This window comes from Solea senegalensis, linkage group LG16 (assembly GCF_019176455.1).
Source record: "Solea senegalensis isolate Sse05_10M linkage group LG16, IFAPA_SoseM_1, whole genome shotgun sequence".
Taxonomy (NCBI): Eukaryota; Metazoa; Chordata; class Actinopteri; order Pleuronectiformes; family Soleidae; genus Solea; species Solea senegalensis.
In genome coordinates, this window is record NC_058036.1 from 21,190,604 (window position 1) to 21,208,994 (window position 18,391).

Consider the following 18,391-nt stretch of genomic DNA (forward strand, 5'->3'; position numbering starts at 1 on the left):
AAATAACTATGTAAACGGCCTCTGAGCCTCTGCTTACACAAACAGTGGAATTATTGAAGACTGTTAGGAAAGCAAGTTATTTCCTGCTCTGCATTATGACAGCAAGACTCCACTATAGGGTTTTATGTCACTAGCTCTGGGTTGGGTTAGGTTTTTTCCTTTAAACACAATTGCCTGTGTTCGTAAGGGGAAAGTAGGTGAAAGTTCTCTGTTGTTGTTGCACTTTTGCTCGGTGCATATCTTCTTTGCAGACAGCTGCAGTGCTGGTCACTGGGGTGCAGTTCTGTGTAGTACTGGACTTTTAAGGCCATACTTGTATGGAGAGGCTACAGTGTAAAGTTCTGGCCCTGTTCACTTTTGTAGTTTTAAAAAACAGGCGTAGATGTCATTTAGAAAATGAGCCGACCTGTGTTTGCCAGTTTTATGTGCCGCTAACGTCGTTGAATACCTTGCAGGTGAGCTGTCCGTCCCGATAGAGCCAGATCTGCTCGGCTCCTCCCGTCTCCTCCACAGCCTGAATCCTCATCAGCTTAACATCGTCCAGAGTTCCTGTCAGAGACATTATACATCCTGTCTCCCTATTCCGCAGGCAGAAGTAAGTCTGTTTCTGTTGGCGTAAATGCATGTAGAAGCATGGGTTATTATTAAGTATTTGTTTTCATCCCCAAGAAGATTTCTCATTTCTCATCTCTCCCTTTTATACCTGAAGTAACGGACGCAGGGATCCCAGCCGCTGCCAGCCGTTTAACTTGCACAAGTCGGTTACTTCACGCGGCTGAAGAAGCAGCTGTCGACCACGGTAGTTGCTGCCTTCATACAACACCCACCTGGAGAGGAGACAAGCAGCCGTGTGTATTAATTAAGCTTTTGTTTCTCTATGAGCTGCAGCTGCTGTTTCAACCACATTTTATCGACATGCTGGGTTCCTCACATCTTTGACGTGTTAGTTCTAAAAACTGAGCTAACACCGTTTTTGGGAATTTCATGAGTCCCTGTCAAACCTTTTGAAGAATATTTAAATGCTTTTTAAAATTCTTCAACACATCAGTTGCTACGAGTAAGTTAATCAATCCTTTAACCCTTAGAACACAGTGCATTTAGGCTGCTTTTTTCCATTACTATGTTAAAACGTATATACAGGGGCTAAAAGAATGTGCAATATAGAGTGTTTTGTATCCTCAGCACAACCTATTTAACACACCTGAGCAAAATGTACAACATTTGTGAAATATGTCACATTTCACAGTTCACTTTGCTCGTTTTTATGAACAAAAATAAAATAAAAACGGTTTATTTTGTGACTTCTGCACAAGTAGTACAAGTAGTATGCGATATAAAGTTAATCATAACACATACGGAGACAAAAACACACAGAGGCCTGCAGATATGATCTGTAGACACACACCCCATGACGTCCATATAAGGAGTTGTGTGTTATTCCCACGTCAATATACCAAGGGTGCGCCTGTGGCACAGATCTAAGGGGCAGATAAGGGTTAAACTAACCAATATCAACGTTAATGACATAAAAGTCATGAAGAAAATGTCTACTGTTCTGATTTACAGAGATGTCAAATTAATATCAATACTGGATTTTCTTTGGTCAAAGCCAATCATAACATTAAGTACGAGCTAGTATCTACATGTATTCCGTGTATTGTGTCAGAATAACACGGTAAACAAAGCCCATTACTGTATTTTCTTAACTATTTTACTGATGTACTTTTTTTTCTTACTTTAATTACCTGTAGGTGTGCTCTGTATTGTTTTCTGCACTGTTCTGTGTAACGTACGTGTATGTGTGTCTCAGGGAAACAGGGCAAGACTTGTGTCTTAGACTTGTGCTAACTGTCTTTTCCTTCCACTGTCATAGTTTCTTTGCTTTAACTTAAGTTGCCATGGTAACCAGCTAGCCCAGGCCTGTCCCTTCCCATAATACCACTTTGTTGCAGGAAGACACGGTGACTTCCACCTTGACTCAATTCAACTGGATGATTTAAAAAAGAAAAGGCTGTTTAACAGCAAACACTGACATATGGCACCAAAAATGTATTGTTTTTTTAAATGCAAGAACAGTGACATACGTTCCTCCCTCCACCAGCACAGATCGTATGCGTGTGTTGAGGCTCATCAGCTGCAGGTTCACGGCTCCGCCGGTCAACACCACCCTGCGACCTCTGCAGTTAGCCTTGCTGAACAGGCTGATGGAGGGCAGCGAGAGCTCCTGAACAGCAAGAGGTAAGAGAGAGTGACTACATACATCGTTTATATTCATATTCACATATCCAAAGGTCACAAGTATAGCATTCCAGATGCTTTTCTATATACACCCATCATACTTACGTGTCCAGCGGTGTGTATGGAGCGGATGGTGGAGTCCGAGGACGGAAAGCCCATGGCCACAGTGTTGGAGTATTCTCCCTCCTCCAGCACGTACATGTTCTCTGTGAACTCAGCTCCTTCATAGGCCACCCAGCTGACACAAATACAAATATAAAACACGTTTAACACCACTATGGACCAACTAGCAAACCTGAAAGTGATACTTCAGGTTTTTTTCACCCTTTCTGAAAATATGGCTGCCAAAGAAAACAGATTTTAGCCACTAAACTGAGGATAGATTTGCAGCTTTATTTTGCTGTAAGACGGTCTTTTCTGACTGGAAATTAAAACATTTGTAAACATCTCACTGTCTACAGAGAAAATCTATGTTTTTTAACATTTAAACAGGAGCTGCTCATTGACTGTTGCTTCATTTATCTCAGTGAAGTTGTTAAAAATTATATATATTTTGAACTTACTGATGGAGGCACCAGTGGATCAACAACACCTGTGCTGTAATGTATCATTTCTCGATGGACTCTGGAGTGTGAGATGTTGACTTGGTATAGATTTTTATTCAGGGAGCCTTTGGTTAAGTGGCTAAAATCAGTTTTCCTTTCCTTTGGTCCCCACTGTCAGCCAGGTATTTAGAAAGCTTAAACTCTCCCTTTAAAATCTTTAATACGCTGGTTCTTAAGTGACTCGTTCACAAAAAGGTCAGTAGAAAATCCCCAACTCAGAGACACTTGTGAAAATCAAACATAAATCAACAATGTATTAAGTGTGCTGTGCCTACCTGCCAGTCAGCACCTTACAGGACTTGGGCATGAAGTCCTCATCCAGAGCTGCTGTGCTCTCCTCCAGAGCCACCAGCCTTCCCTGGAAGTCTGGCTCAGAGTACAGCTGCACCTGTAACACACAATAAAGTACGTCCAAACCACTTTAGTGACCCTGCAGACACACACAACCACAAAAGACATGGTTAAACCTTGAGGGGATGGAGGATACCTTGAATTTTGGAGAGCCCATCAGCAATTCCTACAAAACAGGGAGGATATAAGTATAAGAAGAAAATAATCACAGTAAAATAGCAAATATGTAACCCTGTTTTAAACACATCCTTTACTATTCATATTCATATCAGTTCTCACATGGAAGACTGGCTGTATGGATGAGATCTTGAAGTTCTGGGCTCCCCAGTCATCTGGGTTTGCATACAGGCCTTTCTCCAGCACATAGAGCTCTCCACCAAATCCAGGCTTTTCAAACGCCACCCATCTGCCAGTCACACAACAGAACAACAACAACTTATGATAAGAAACACTGCAGTGCCAGAAAGTAAAATACTGATCAGATTATTGCTCTAATTACTGCTCTGACTCAAAGGGTGAATCAGAATAAAAACAGGAGGATTGCAAAAGAGCCCAGGTAAAACAAACAGCACTCAGTGAATGTTCAAGCTCAGACAAGCAAATGGCTGACTGATAAAAAAAAACTGCAGCTTTTGAAGAGCTTTAATTAGGATAAATCATTGACTTGACAGTAATTTCACAAACTGTACAGTAATAAAAAGTCCTTTAAGGCAAAACTCGCCACACATGGCAACCACCAAGGGCGACGCCCCTGTGTGCTTACAAGAGCAGGCTCCAGGCTAAATGAAGGACAAGCCATCACTGCACTTTGTTTGGTAACGGGGGAAAAACTGAACCAGAATCACCAGTCAAATCTGGTGAAAACTGCTTAAAAGGTTTGCATGAAAATACAAAGTACGTCTGCTGTACTCGTGTGAGGTGACACTCCCTTTCCTGGTCTGAGTCACAGGCACGGAGGCAACAGAGGAATATTAAAAGCGATGGGACGAAACTTGTCAGGACACACAATCATTAAATTTGGGGGAAAATAAATGCTAAAAAAGACAATCAAGAATAAGAGAGGTCAAATGAACGCTCAGAAAGTAAACAGACATATAAGATAATGTAAAATAAAACAATAAATATTCTTATTAATAAAAAAGAACTTTGAAGGCTACACTAAAAGGATCAGTCTTGAGTTTACTTTTAAAATATGGACATTTAGTGCTGCCTTCAGGTCTTCAGGGAGGCTGTATCTACAAATGTGGGCCAAAAAGACTATAACCAGAAGACCTAAGGGTTAAAAGGGTTAAAGTATCTGACTTGAGTTGAACCACGGACACAGCAATTATGTGGAATGCATTGTAAGCATATAGCTTCCAGGACACTCCCTCACTTCTGATTTTTAACATGGTAATGGAAGGTTTTTTTAACTTACACTCCACTCATGACGTTGGCAGACTGAGTCTTGGTCCCGTGGCTGATGCCCTCCATGTTGAGGACAGGACCAAGCAAATTCACGTTGAGACCCAGCTCGTCACAGTTTCTCTCGCTGTACAGTTTAACGTGTGGAGACTGGAAATCCTTCAAAAAACACAGAGGAATCATTAGAAAGTGAGAAAGAAAGTTCTCCTGTGCCTACATTTATTTTTTTAGCATAAGCAACAGAACGTTGGGCACTGTTTTAAGACTAAGTCTAAAACACTTACTGTGCACACAGGCCGGAGGGACAGGATCCCATCCTCAGACGCTCCCCAGTCACTGTAGTGTGGATACTCTCCCTCCTCTAGAATGTACTGCTGGCCCTCAAAGTCTTCCTCTTGATAGCCCACCCAGCTACACAGACCAAATGAAACGTGTCATTAAATATGAATGAATTACTAACATGATGGTTGCTGGGTCGCATGGTAACTTTAGCAGATACTCACAGACCACTGAGGACCTTTATAGAGCCCACTGTGGGCAATGTTTTCTTATATTTGTCACATTTAGATGTTTCCTCTTCTTCTTCTGTTTCTTGCAGACTGTACACATGGCTGTCCACCTCCATGCACTCTCCATCAAAGTTAGGCTTCTCGAACAATAAAGCCTAAACGGGGAAGAGCGGGACAGTGGTGAGTCTCAGCTGCACACAGACGCCTGACACATGTTATTACTGTTTTTGCCGAACACCAATCATTGCACAGATTAAAGGTCCAGTCTGTAAGCATAGGGGACATCTAATGGTGAGACTGCAGAGTGAAACACATAGTTGACTCCTCTGCTTAACCCTGTCTTGGAATTAGCTGCGTGTCAGGGAACTCTTTCACAATATTCTGCTGTTTCTTTTCCTTATCTATTTTATGTGGGCGGAGTTCGCATATTAAGACTCAGCTTCAAAACCAAACAAAAAAAACAAACCGCATGTCTGTTCGGACTGCTGTAGAAACATGACAGTAAGCTTCTCGTGTGAAATACATATTAAAGGGCTAGTCATAGAACAACGAAACCATTTTCTTTCATATCTCACATTTTTGCCAGCACATCACTTCAGGAGCGATAGTTTTATGACGAGCAGTAAAACAAAGGCGCCCTGCTCTGTGGCTTCAACTGCACCTACTCTGAGAGGATCTTTCTCTGATTGGTCAAACACATACGCAGCTTTGTAAACAAAAAAGCAGAAGCAGTGTGTAGTTCCAGACACTGATGGACACAGCAGTTGTAATAAAAAAAAAAAAACACACCTTGACTTCGTGAGGGTTCTCCACTCGTATTGCTCCCTGAAAATAAAGAGACAACACAACTGTCAGCTGAAAGCAAGTTGACAACATAACAAAAAAATGTATTATGTTACTGTACCATGTGTAGAGGTCTGAGGGAGCTGATGAAGGGCTCAGCGAAACCCCAGCTCTCTGGACAGGGATATTCTCCCACCTCTAGAACTCCTACAAAACCTCCAAAGCCTGGATCACTGCACACCAACCAGCTACACATGTACAGAGAGACAGAGAAACAGACAGAGAGAGAGGGAGGGAGGTGAATGTAGTGACATTCACATGAAAATGATATATATATATATGTATATATGTATATCTATATATCTATAAATCTATAGATATATAGATATATATAGGAATTATTGATCCTAGACTCGTGTGTTGTGATGTAAGGTTTGGGTGTTGCCTCAGAGGATTTAGAGATTTCAAGTCTCCACCACATGTTCACCCTCTCCACTCCATGCTAACCGTCAGTTATCAGCAACAGTTCAAGCAAAGAGCACAAGCCCTACCCTACAGCTCGCATTCCTTCAGAGACAGAAAACAGATGCTGCTCACAGGCCGTTTCCACCATAAATTGTCCACAAAATGTGCATCGCTGTGACCTTTAAAATGGCCAGTTAGCTGCATAATGTTCCATGAGCAATGAAAACAAAAGATGAAAAATGCAAAGTGTATGAATAGTATTAAATAATGTTAATAATTAATAGCATTAAATAATGCAACAAGCTTAGTTTTTTTTTACAATTTAGTGTTTTTGTACTACCAGCCCTTATAGGTTTATCTTTAGTTCATCCTGCACATTTGTTATGTATTATAAGTGTATAAATTCACATTATATATTGTTATAATACAATTGTATGTTCCCTGTTAGTGTAAATGAGACCTGAGGTTAAGTACTTACACGCCTGAATGGACCTTAATGGAGCCAGTGGTCTGTGGGATCCCATACGAGCCGATCTCTATAGTGTCGTCGCAGTACGACGCCATCCTCCCCATCCCATTGACCTCTGAAAACAGGTCAATCCTGGGAACGCTGTAGTCCTACACGACACATCGTAAACATTCACGTGTGTGAGAAATTCAGCTTCATATTTAACAAAAAACAGATAAATTCACTATTATTACAGTATGGTGCATGTTAAATGATTAAATGCTGCTTGTCCTGAGGATTTTTTGTTTTTTAAACTCATCTTAAACGACTTACTCTGACTGCCAATCGGATGGAACCTATGACCAGAGGTGCAGTTGGAACAGGCTGACCATTCTGGTCCAGTGTTGTTGGAGTTTCCTCATCGGCCCATACGTTCACTATCTGCTCGGTGGGACCTTCCTCGAGGGCGATGATGCGACCCTGGAAGCCAGGTTTTTCATACAACAGCCAGCTAAAGAAAGACGAAGAGAGAAAATGACCCCCATTAATGTCAGTGCGTGAACACATGAAGTTGGAAAACTGTAAGAAAACAAACTGAAAGGATAAATGAACACTAATACTCAGAAAAACTAAAAAACAATTTGTGTTGGCAGCAAAAAATAGCCTTACCATCCTCTGATGACTCTGACTGAGATGACAGGAGACAGCTTCAACGCGGTGGCATCTTCCACGTCGCGGAAGAACTCCAGCGCTTCCCCTCCAAACTGAGCATGTTCATGTATTACAATCTGGATAAAGACAAAAATGTTTTTGCAACATTGAGAATTTTCCATGGAACAAAATGTTATCAAAAATACAGAAAAAACATATGATCATACCTTTCCAGGCCTTTTGTGGATGCCTCTCACTGCAGGGACCTGTGAGGAAATGTGACAGTTCACTCATTATCTGTATCTATATGTTAGAATCAGATAAACGTTTCATACATTTAAACTATTTATTATTTATTTATTAAGTGAGGACATATAATGCAGGTTGTAGAGACAGACAGTGAGTTTTTAAATGAAGCTGTAGATGGCTGCATATCAGCGGTCAGCTCTAAAACAAGCACATATATTGTTAGTATCTCTGGAGATAAAACTACATTTTAATTTGTTAAGCTCTAAAATTTTCCCCATGTGCCCATCAACTGCAAAAAAAATACAAATTTAGGACAGGATTTGCATGAGTCTACTGTATTTGCATTGATGCAAATAGTCCATCGTGATGCGATGTGACGAGCTGAGTTTCCTGTGTAAAATTCCAGACCGAGGACATGTGCCGTTCTCGTGTCTTCACTTGCAAATGAGTTGCTCCATGGCCATAATAAAAGAACAGGAAATGAAAGTAGGGTGTGTGCGTCACCATGGAGACAAACCAGGTTATACAGTGTCGCCATGTTTTTGTATCAAAGCCCAGCAAGTTCAAATCCATTCATTACTTGAATATTCAAATGCTTACCCTTGTCTTCATTGCTCGTCTGTGTTGTACGGTGGTTGGAGGCGGTGCAGCAGAACCCTGAGGACCCACATCCATGTTCGGTCGTTGTGATTTCAAGGCCTGGTCTTTAACTGTACTCCGCTCTAGATTGAGTTCAGTTTGAGGACTCTGAGAGGAGCCAGGAGAGGCCTCCGATTCTTTATTTGACTTCTTGAGGTATTTCTCCAAATGATCTGGCAGCTTGATCTCTGAGAACATGGGAAGAGGAGGAGGAGAGGAGGAGGAGGAGGAGGAGGAGTCGTCAAGTGACTCATTTATTACACTTTTACCATCTCTGACAAGAGGTCCTTGTTCCTTCACACCCTCCTTATCTGCTCCACCCTGCAGAGGTGAGTCAACACCCTGCTTTCCAAGAGAGGCCGAGTCTTGTTGGTTTGATGAAAAAGAGCTACTTAAGCCAGAGGTAGTTTCCTCTTTGGTCTTCCTGGTGGAGCGTAAGCTGGAGAGGATGGACATCCTTTCAAGTCTTGACGAGAACTTCCCAGGCTCCTCTCCGTTGCTTTGTTCCTCTTCATTTCCGGCGTCAGAAAATGAATTTGTGTGTCCCCCCTTTCCTTCCACCTCATCAAATGATTTGTTTTTGTCTTTGGACGTGGACGGGGCATTACGTTTGTCGAGACGCCGTCCTTCCCTGTTCGCTGCGTTTTGTTTGATCACCATAGCTGGTGAGGGATCCTTGAACAGTTTGTCTTTTTTCCTTAAGCCAAACTGAAATTCATCAGGATCAAATGTCTTCTCAAAGCGGTCCTCCTTAATGGCTGGCATGGCAAACGGTGGAGATGGGGACTTTTTACGGACGTGCCTCTTTGGAGGGAGGGAAAACGGAATTCCGCCCTCCTTGATGCTCCGGATAAAATCATCAAAGTCATCAGTCTCCACGGATTCATCCTCACTGACTGAGGCTTCAAGCCTTTTTTTGTTTTCCTTCTTCTGTTTTTGACGATGTTCCACGTCTAACCAGCTGGATGGAGATTCTTTCTTTAGCTGAGGGCTTTGAGATGGAGCGGAAGACTTTGCTGGCACATTGATTATTGGCTTCATAGGGTTTTGTGGATCTGTGAGGTTTGGGATGTTCTCCTCTTTTAAAGGTGGCAGTTTGTCTTTTAAAACACTAATGATGATGGACTCTTTCTTCTGGTCTTCAACACTTATGTGTATTTGATCTAAAATAACGTCAGACTGTTCTCCACCAACTTCTTTGCGAGACACGTCTTTTACAACAATGGATTCTGAATCTTGCTTCATGTCCATCGTGGACGTGTTTATGTGCTGATCCTCTTGCTTTGCCACTTTCTTCTCATCTTGAACACATTCTTTTGTCGAGCTTTTCGGTTTCTGCATCTTGTGACTCTTACGAACAGCAGTGGAGACGCGTGATATTTCAGCTAATTTAGCATCTGCTGATATTTGATTGACCACATGTTCACCACTGAAAGCTGAGGACATCTTGTCTTTTTGGTCACTGACCTCAGAGTCAACTTTCACAGTTGCTGACAGACTCTTTGTCGATGAATCCTTCGTTTCAGTCTTGTCTTTTGTTCCCTTGTCACTCTGAGTTTTGTTGTTTTCAGACTTCACTTTTTGAATATGGTTTTCTGAGCTTCTCTCAGTTCTTACTGTTTGTGTCTTCTGCTTTAGGTCAGTATGTGGTTCTGTAGTGTTCTTATCTTGGTCACTTACAGTTATGGGCTTTTGGATCTGTTGGTTGTTCACATCACTGTTGGTGTTCACATTATCCTCAGTTTCAGTGTTGTTTTTTGTATCGTTGCTGCTTATGGAGTCAAGTTCTTGAGTTGAGTTTTCACGTGTCTGCTCCACAGCTTTTGTTACCTGTTTTGGTTCTGGATTAAAAGTTGGTTGTTTGGACTCTGTTGTTGCCCTCTTCTCTCCCTTTTTCAGGCTCTTCATTTTGTTTCCAACAATTATAGGTGTCTGGTCCTTAGGGGAGCTAACTTCTATGTCAGTGACTGCTGTCTCATTCGTCAAACTGTCTAAAGAAGAATCCTTTATTTCAGTCTTTTCATTTGTAACTTCAGGTTTGAGTTCTTGAGTCGCATCTGTTTCTCTGCTCTCTTGATCTTCAGCTTTAATTCTCTCTGTCTCTGGACCTTCAGCTTTGGTTGATTTGTTTTTATCCATGTTATTGATGTCCCCGGTGTCTTTAACAGTTACGGACTTCTGATCTTCGACATCTTTAATGTCTGCATTAACAACTGACGTCTCACTCACCAAGTCCTTTTCTGATGAAACAATAGTTTCAGTCTTTTCTTCAGTGTCTTTATGAGCATTCTGAGCTTCAGCGCTAACAGTTAGCACTTGTTGAGTTGGTGCCATTTGCAAAATGTCACTTTTTGTTGTTTTCTTCTCTGGAGCTTTTTGTTTCTCGGGTTTCTGCACAACTGTAGTATCTGGACGTGTGGATTCTGCTGATCTATGAGCATTTGCCTCTATCTTATCAATATTTCCACCTTGGTCTTTGTGAATTAAGGCTTTCTTATCTGCTTGATTGTTACCTTCAGACTGAGGAGTCTCATTTGGTAAACTCTCATCTTTTTTATTACCTGCAGCGTCCGGTGTGATAGAGATTATGGCTTTAATTTCTGCATTTTGTTTTTCTTTGACATCATCCGCATGTTTTTCTTCCTCCTTTGTGGTGACATTCTTGACTTCATCCTCAGTCAAAAGTAGTTTGGGCTCCTGTTCAGTCGTCATCTGCTGCTCGGCTTGCCGGGCTTCCTCACCACCACTCTCTTTATTTTCTTTCAAAACAATCTCATGATTTGAATCAAACGCACTGGGTGTAGCTTCATTAAATTCACTCCTTTCTTGCGCTGCCTCTGTCCTCTTCTCCTCCAGGGCGTCTATATCTACCGTCTGCTGTCCGTCCTCTGACTTCTCTTCTGATGTTGGATCATGCGGTTCCTCTGGTTTTGAAATATCTTTTTCTGTTTCAGCCTCGTTGGTTTTGCTGTCGAGCTCCTCTTGGCAACTGTGCCGCGAGTCCGTGTTTTCCACTGCTGTCTCGTTCAGCTTGTCCTTTGGTTCTGACTCTTTCTTCTGACGTTCAAACCTTCCTGCCAGTAAAAGAGGCTCTTTGTCTAACTTATTTTCAACATTCTTGGGTACTTTACAAACAGTCACAGTCTCTGTTTGAATGTCCAAATCCTCTGGTGGTTTTCTGCCAACCTCCTCGTTAGTTTTCTCTTCCACCTCAAAAATTTTCACTGACTCTGTGACCAATGTGGAGGACGGAACTTTGTCAATAATTTCATTTACTGTTTGATCCTTGATTTCTATCTGCTGCTCTATATTGGCCAGGTTTATTGGAGTGGATAAAACGGCCTCCTTCAGCTCAGCATCTTCATCTTTTAACCTCATTTTAGCAGCACAACTACTTGAGGTCATTTCTTCTGTAGCAGTGACCTCTGTTGTTTCTTTTAAAGAGACACTACCCTCATCAGAGTGGGTCATTATGTCACAGCGTTTGCTATCAACCGCTACAGGTTTGGCCGACATATCGGTTACATGCTCATGGGAAGGGATTATGTCAACCACTGCAGGCTTTGGCTCGTCCTCCTGAATGAAATCTGGTTTAATGTTTCTTATTATCTGGGTTGTTTCTAAAATATCTTCTCCTTGGGGAGAACTTTGTAGTACTAGCTGTGTTTGCGCCTCTTTTGTTGTGTCATTGCGTTGTGTGTCAGATGCTTGTTCAGGAGAAATCTGCATGTTTGTTTGAGGTTTATCTTCACACGGTCTTTTCTGGCCGTGTGCCTCAGCGTCTTTGACACCAGAGACATCAGTGGCTTCAACAACGTCACTGCTGGACAAGAACGTAGACACTGGGTCTGCTAATGGTGTGATGATTGCATCACTGTTTTGTGTTGGCTGAATTTTTAAAATCCCACTCTGTGATTCATTTTCTTCTAATGACTGTTCATCTGAAGGTTTTGTAATGTTGTGTTCTCCTTCCTCTAATTTAAGTCTGTCATGAGTGACGCTGTCCTCCACGTCATCAGATGCTTTGACTGCTGCTGCCTTGTCAGAGTTTTGACTGGAGTCCACCGTGTTTGCAGAACTCTCAGATTCTCTCACATTTTTGACTTTCATTTTGTTGGAGCTTTTCTGACCCAGCGTTGGAAGTCTGCTCACAGATGATAAGGAATCAGCTGGATCCTTCACTGGACTCTTTTGCTGTTGTTGTTTGATGTTTTCAGTCTGTTTGGAAATCCTGGAGGTTTTCTGTGGCTCCGCAGGAGGTGCAGAGACACCTGGGGCGGAAGAGTCACTCTCCTCATGGCTCCTTTTAGGGAGGTGTTTGGATGGTTTTGTTGAAAGCATTCCTCCTGTTAGAAACACATATGCACAGTTTTAATACAAAGAAGTAAAAAGGTCGTCTTGGCTAAATGCAGTTAAAAAAAACAATAATAAACACACAATTAAAAGTATTAATTATTTGCTTAAGAAGGGCTGGTGGGTGGATTTTGGTCCTGTTCAGATCTGGTATTAACAACCATGTTTAGTGATCCACAGCATCTTCAAATCCAATCACCTAAATTTGAATGGGAGGCAGTCTGGGACACATGTGGCTAAATAAACACATCTGTACAATACGACTGGGTAACGAGATGCATCTAGAGTGCATTTTTAAGCCATGTCTGTCAGGACGGATGTTGTTATGTTTGGGTTGAGTCAGACGAGCTGTTTTATTCCGTTTTTAATATTTAAGCAGAGCAGAACTTAACCAGTGACTAGCTGCGGCTTCATGTTTACCATAAGGCATTTTCCTGCGTGAGAAAAGTCACTCAGCTGAACTTATTCTGCCAGCTCCCTGCTCAATTTCTGGACAATGTTCAACTGAGCACATGTTCTGCCTCCTGCATGATCCAAACAGATATCACCTCTTACTTAAATCCAGAAAATCTCATGCTATGTTTTTGTCGAGTAAACCGAAGCTCCATGAAATGTACAGACATCTAAAAACATTTAAACAGTCACAAAATTTGGTATCCGTGTAATCCAACTTCCCAAAAACTCCCAAAAATCCAGGAGAGCCCTGGACAGAGCTGATCTTTTTAGTATCTTTTAGGGGATTTAGTAATAAGACATGGTAACAAGTACTGGAACACACCGTCTCACCTTTCATGGAACTTTGAAGAGGGGAGGAAGGTGCGTCACGACCACGTCTCTCTGCTTCATGCTTGTCTGACGTTCTCTCCGCTCTGTCTGTCTCGGTCTGCGCAGGTTTTTTATAGCTGGTGCCACTGACTTGTGTCGTATCATCCATAGTCTTCCGTGTCGGAGATGAAATAGGTAAGCGACTCTTTGATGGCGGGGAGGCATTATTCTCCAGATGGCTCTGTGACTGTTTTTTCACATCCATGCTTTCCTTTCCAGGTGTGTGCACTGTTTTAACAGTGCTCTCCCTATGATCTTTCTCCAAGCCATTTACCAGGCTAACAGAGCCACTGTCCCCCTCTGACTTCTCTTTAAGCTTTGTTCCTTTCCTGAATGTGCTTTTTGTGGGAGAAACTTCTCCTGACAAAGTTTTCCCTCCCTTTGCTTCATCAAAACTTGGTTTCCTGCCAGCTCTGGCCGGAGTGACCACAGATTTCAAAGAGTCTTTGGTTCTAGTTTGCTTTTGTAGTTTAGAAGTGACCACTGAGGCATCAGTGGCTGCTGTTTTATCTGGCGTCCCAGGTGATTTCACATCAGCATCTGACGCTGCCCTTTTGGGGATTTTAGACTTTGAACCCTCTGTACTTGAAGAAACACTGGTGCTATGATCTTTTAAAGTCGGTAACATAGAAACTTTTGTGCCGTCTGTGGAGACTTTTGCTTTCACTGAGACACTGTTGGTTTTGCTTCCAGCAGCAGAGGTTGGGGTCTTTGCTCCACTGGCTTTGGGCCCTCCTTTAGAGGCCGCAGCCTGGGTTGACTCTTGGCCTTTTTTGCCAGACCCCGGTGCTTGTGGCTTTGGTCTGTGCATGTCCACATTTGCAGAGGCGTCCTCGAGGTCGGAGCACACTGAGTCAGCTCTTCCTTCAGCTAGAATCTCAGATGTGTTTGGGTCACAGAGTGCAGTCTCATCTGTTGTTGGATGTTCAAGGTTGGTTTGCTTGAGCTCTGCAGTGCTGTTGCTTTGGAGGCTTGGCACTCTGTCAGAGCAGGGAGACAAAGAGAGGGAAGAGAAAAGTTTCAATAAAGTGTCTAAATAAGAAACGACAGATATCAGTTTAGTTATAACAGTGTTTTACAAATCAGTAAATCATGACACCAGAGTGGGTCGCAGATGTCTGGGTGAAAAACAGTGGGAGGTTTTTCTTCCTTGAATGAAGGACACCATTCTCATATGACCGTGCACATTTGTACACTCACGGCCATCGCTGTCATGACAACAGTGGCCGTCATTTCAGGAGGTAGTTGCAAAGTCGGGCATTTTTAAACATGGCAAAACAAGAACACCAACAAACCGACTGCAATAAATATGGGTTTTCTAACGTTGAGGGGAGAAAAAAGAAAGAGGGTGCCAAAACCACAGCGTGTTGTGTGCAATGAGCACTGGCAAGTGAAAGCATGAAACCATCAAAAATGAAACTCTATTTAGAAACTTAAAAGCCCTTTTGTTGCACTTTACTTGTAATGGAATACATATTAATAATGAAGTACTTGATTAACTTAAGCTTAGGTAATCAACATGCTTTTTCCAGTACTGAAACTTCAAAAATACCATTATTTTAAGTGACATAAAACAAAAATAATAAGTGTATCTGTGTCTTAAGTTGCACATTTCTCTATAATAATATATTTTTGGAAAAGTCACCACTCCAGAAAAACTAAAGGGAAACATTTTTGTTAAACTTTAACTCTCGCTCTGCTTGGGTTTAAACTTCACTTCTCTGCAGCAGTCGTGAAAACATAAATCAGTCCCATGATTTAAGAGGTATGCAGGCACGCAACACCAACTTTAGCCTGGAATGTGAAGTAACTGTAAAGTTTACTGTTAGTCCTCTGCAAGCACCATCTTTATTTTTGCAGGGCCTTTGTCTCTGTGGCCATGTGTCTGAATGCATCTGCGTAATCCTGAAGTCAAACATGCAGTAGTCACCAGTTGCCTGTCAAGTTCTGTGATGACTAACTTATTCAGGTAGCGTTCAAGTAGAGTACAAACGCCATGGGTAAACACGGCAAAGACGATCTTCACTTCAACTCAACCAAGATAAAAAAAAGTCTGATTCAATATCACTACTTTAATTGTTTTAAGGGATTTTAAGCACCCTCCGTGTTCTTTCTGTATGATTAGATGGACAGTATATAAATATTTCAGTGCCTCGGTGCAGCTTTAGCCTGCATTGTTCTCCTCTGGTACAATGGAGCCTGGGAACTCGGAGCTCAGGTTGCATGCCAGCTCAGCTCTCTTTAGCTCCCCGGCGTTCTGTTCTTCCCAGCATCAAAGGGCTACTAAACACACAAACCACAGAAAACACATTCAAATAGAGAGATACTCACTGATCTGAAGTCTTTGAAGGTGAATCTCTGCTGTGCTCCGCTTCACTCGCCTCTAAACTTGACTCTGGGCTAAGATTCACCCTCTGGGCAAAAGCCCTGTGCTTCGAGGGCAGATTGACAGTCTTGCGCGTGACACGGTTTTCTCTGGTTCTGTGTTTCTCAGGAGGAAGTGAACTTTTCGTTGAGTCTGTGCCAGTGGAAGGCTCCTCTGGCTGCGCTGAGTTTGTGTGCAACTCCCCCGTGGTCACAGCCGGGGTTGTGGCTGCTTGTGGCAGGCTGCCACTGGGCGGCGGAGTCTCTGGGGGGGAAGAGGGGCCGTCTGCAGTTACAGATTCATCCTCAGGAATTACTGTGACAGGTATAGCCAACACGGGAGGTGAGTCTGCTCCGGAGCCCTCCTCCCTTTCTGTCAGTACATCCCAGTCTTGCTCCCCCTCCTCTCCCAGGTGTGTTTCCACCCAGATGGCTTTGTGAAGCTGTACCGGAGAATCACTTCTGGCTAATTCCTCTGTGTCAGTTGAAGGGCCCCATGTCATGACTGTCGTTTCCCCAGAGAATATCCTCGCTCTCCGTTTATCTTCCTGTTTGTTTGTGGTGACGTGTGAGGTAGAAGACTGGGATCCTAATCTTATTCCTGTCAGAGCACTGCTGTGCCCTTTCTCTCCGACCGTCACAAATGTTTTCTTTGATGCTAAGCTAATAGACGTTAAGTTGGGTGACTTTGGAACGTCGGCTGTGATGGACGGGGATTTTTTAAACGTTATCAGAGTGGTTGGATTAATTGTGCTGTCCTCACTGGGGCCCTCCGTGTTTGTCAGAATGCGTTCTTGTAACTGAACGTGCAGCTTTTTGTTGACTTCCTCCACCACTGACTCTGTGAAGCCTATACCTGAGCTCAGATCAGCAGTGGTGGTGGTGTCAGGGTCCAGGAGGGTGGGAGTCACATTCCCAGAATTCTTTTCACCTGGGGCCGTGCTGATCCTGCCCACGTAAACCTCCCTCACGCTGCTCTGACCACTGCTGTTGCTGTCCGCAAATGGGAGGTCCGCCTCGTCTGTTATCAGAGAAACCACGCTCGCGGCGCTGGGACTCGAGCCTCGGCTGCCCGCATCGCCTCCATCTGCTCCCGCCGTGGTCTCACTTTTTCGGGGGGGAGTGGGCGTCTTCAGCCCGTCCTGCTGCTCATACTCGGGTGAATGCGGAGACATCGGCGGGGACGCAGTGGAGTGGTCATCACTGGAGGCGTTTGAATGGTGCCTACTACTCTTCTTTTTCCTGGAGCTGAAGAAGTTGCTGAGGCGATCAAACACTCCCTTCTTCTCCTCCGAATTCTAAAAGCAGAAAAACGAGAAGCAAGACAGAAAGACAAACGTTAGCGAGGGCAGCAACTCGCTTCCCTATCAAATATGGAGCAGCAGAAAGTCCAAAACACAGACAGATAAGCCCCGGGTTACCACACATTTCCTTTACGGCGCTGCAAGTAAAATATTGACTTTCACAATTACATCTTTAAATAAAATACTGTCTCTCTCTCTGGGCTAGAAGCTCGTTTGCCTGAGGGCAAAGTCAACAAATGTCCTGCACCCTCATTTCAACTGTAAAAATAATGTGAAAATATATAAACATGATAAAAGCAACAAGAAGAAGATATGAACAGATAGTAAAAGCAAACAAATGTATATGGACTTGGGTAAACGGCTGAATTGTGTAACAAAAACCTTATTGGATGTTGGATTTGTTTGTCTTTTCTAAGCTGATTGTGTTTTTACGTCACTGATTTTTAGGACACGTCTGGTTGGAATTTTACAGACAACAGAAAAGCTACGAATAATTAGATATACAAAACAATGTTGCTGTGGTCACTCCTTGCATTATTACTTAAAAAACACAAGTTGAACAGGTAGTATTACAACTTTTCACCAGGTGTGAAACAGCAGCAGTGACTTCAAAATTGTGTCGTCAAAAATAGACCAAATATCTTTGTGCGTCCATGAAACTTTTAAAGAAAAGGGAAAGGAAAAGGCACCGTGCAGTCATGACACTCACCTTTCCACATATGGTGTAATAGGTGTAGTCATAGTATCAATAGCACATGTTAAGACAAGAAGCATGAACCACGCTGTAAAAACCACAGTAACCTACCATTTGGATTCCCTGAAGTCTAAACCATTCAATTCCTTTGGAGTTAAAAAGTTAATATAATCCTTCAAACCGGGAGGCCAAAAAAGTATAATTAAGAGAATAAAAGCCAGCGTCCTCCTTCCTCCTCCTTCTTGTGTGAGCTACATGAGCAGATGAGCTCGTTCTACAGTGTCAGTGTCCCAGCTGTGAACAAAGTGCCTGACTAGAGGGCATGGCCATTTGCATCACAGCGACTGTGTGTGTGTGTGTGTGTGTGGGGGAGAAAAAAAAAATTGTAAAACACGGATCACATGGCAAACAAGTGAAAGAAATTCACTCAATCCAGTGACTCTGGAAGGGCGTGGATCGGACTGCTGGAGATGGCCCCACCCTTCCACACACTGAGGCAGGGAAATCAA

The 18,391-nt window shown here is 42.8% G+C and overlaps 1 protein-coding gene and 1 long non-coding RNA gene across 5 annotated transcripts in view; one reads left to right on the forward strand and one right to left on the reverse strand.

The window, feature by feature from the left end:
* The window catches only part of crybg1a (crystallin beta-gamma domain containing 1a), a 35,740-nt gene that overhangs the window by 1,360 nt on the left and 15,989 nt on the right, over nt 1-18,391 (reverse strand). For 2 of the 3 annotated variants that reach the window (XM_044047020.1, XM_044047021.1), the window contains 19 exons: nt 15,852-17,182; nt 13,482-14,500; nt 8,304-12,688; nt 7,682-7,720; nt 7,473-7,591; nt 7,137-7,314; nt 6,834-6,973; nt 6,012-6,138; nt 5,897-5,932; nt 5,102-5,262; nt 4,883-5,009; nt 4,612-4,757; nt 3,474-3,600; nt 3,331-3,360; nt 3,119-3,231; nt 2,344-2,476; nt 2,085-2,224; nt 704-827; nt 449-607 (listed from right to left, as the gene is read on the reverse strand). In XM_044047020.1, coding sequence (XP_043902955.1) covers nt 449-607; nt 704-827; nt 2,085-2,224; nt 2,344-2,476; nt 3,119-3,231; nt 3,331-3,360; nt 3,474-3,600; nt 4,612-4,757; nt 4,883-5,009; nt 5,102-5,262; nt 5,897-5,932; nt 6,012-6,138; nt 6,834-6,973; nt 7,137-7,314; nt 7,473-7,591; nt 7,682-7,720; nt 8,304-12,688; nt 13,482-14,500; nt 15,852-17,182 — 8,634 coding nt within the window. Of the gene's footprint in view, nt 1-448; nt 608-703; nt 828-2,084; nt 2,225-2,343; nt 2,477-3,118; nt 3,232-3,330; nt 3,361-3,473; nt 3,601-4,611; nt 4,758-4,882; nt 5,010-5,101; nt 5,263-5,896; nt 5,933-6,011; nt 6,139-6,833; nt 6,974-7,136; nt 7,315-7,472; nt 7,592-7,681; nt 7,721-8,303; nt 12,689-13,481; nt 14,501-15,851; nt 17,183-17,993; nt 18,208-18,391 lie in introns of those variants that run through there. The other variant, XM_044047022.1, reaches the window with a different exon arrangement.
* The window catches only part of LOC122782608, a 28,634-nt gene continuing 15,469 nt past the window's right edge, over nt 5,227-18,391 (forward strand). For both annotated transcript variants that reach the window (XR_006361936.1, XR_006361935.1), the window contains exon 1: nt 5,227-5,287. This is a non-coding gene — a long non-coding RNA (uncharacterized LOC122782608). The remainder of the gene's footprint in view (nt 5,288-18,391) is intronic.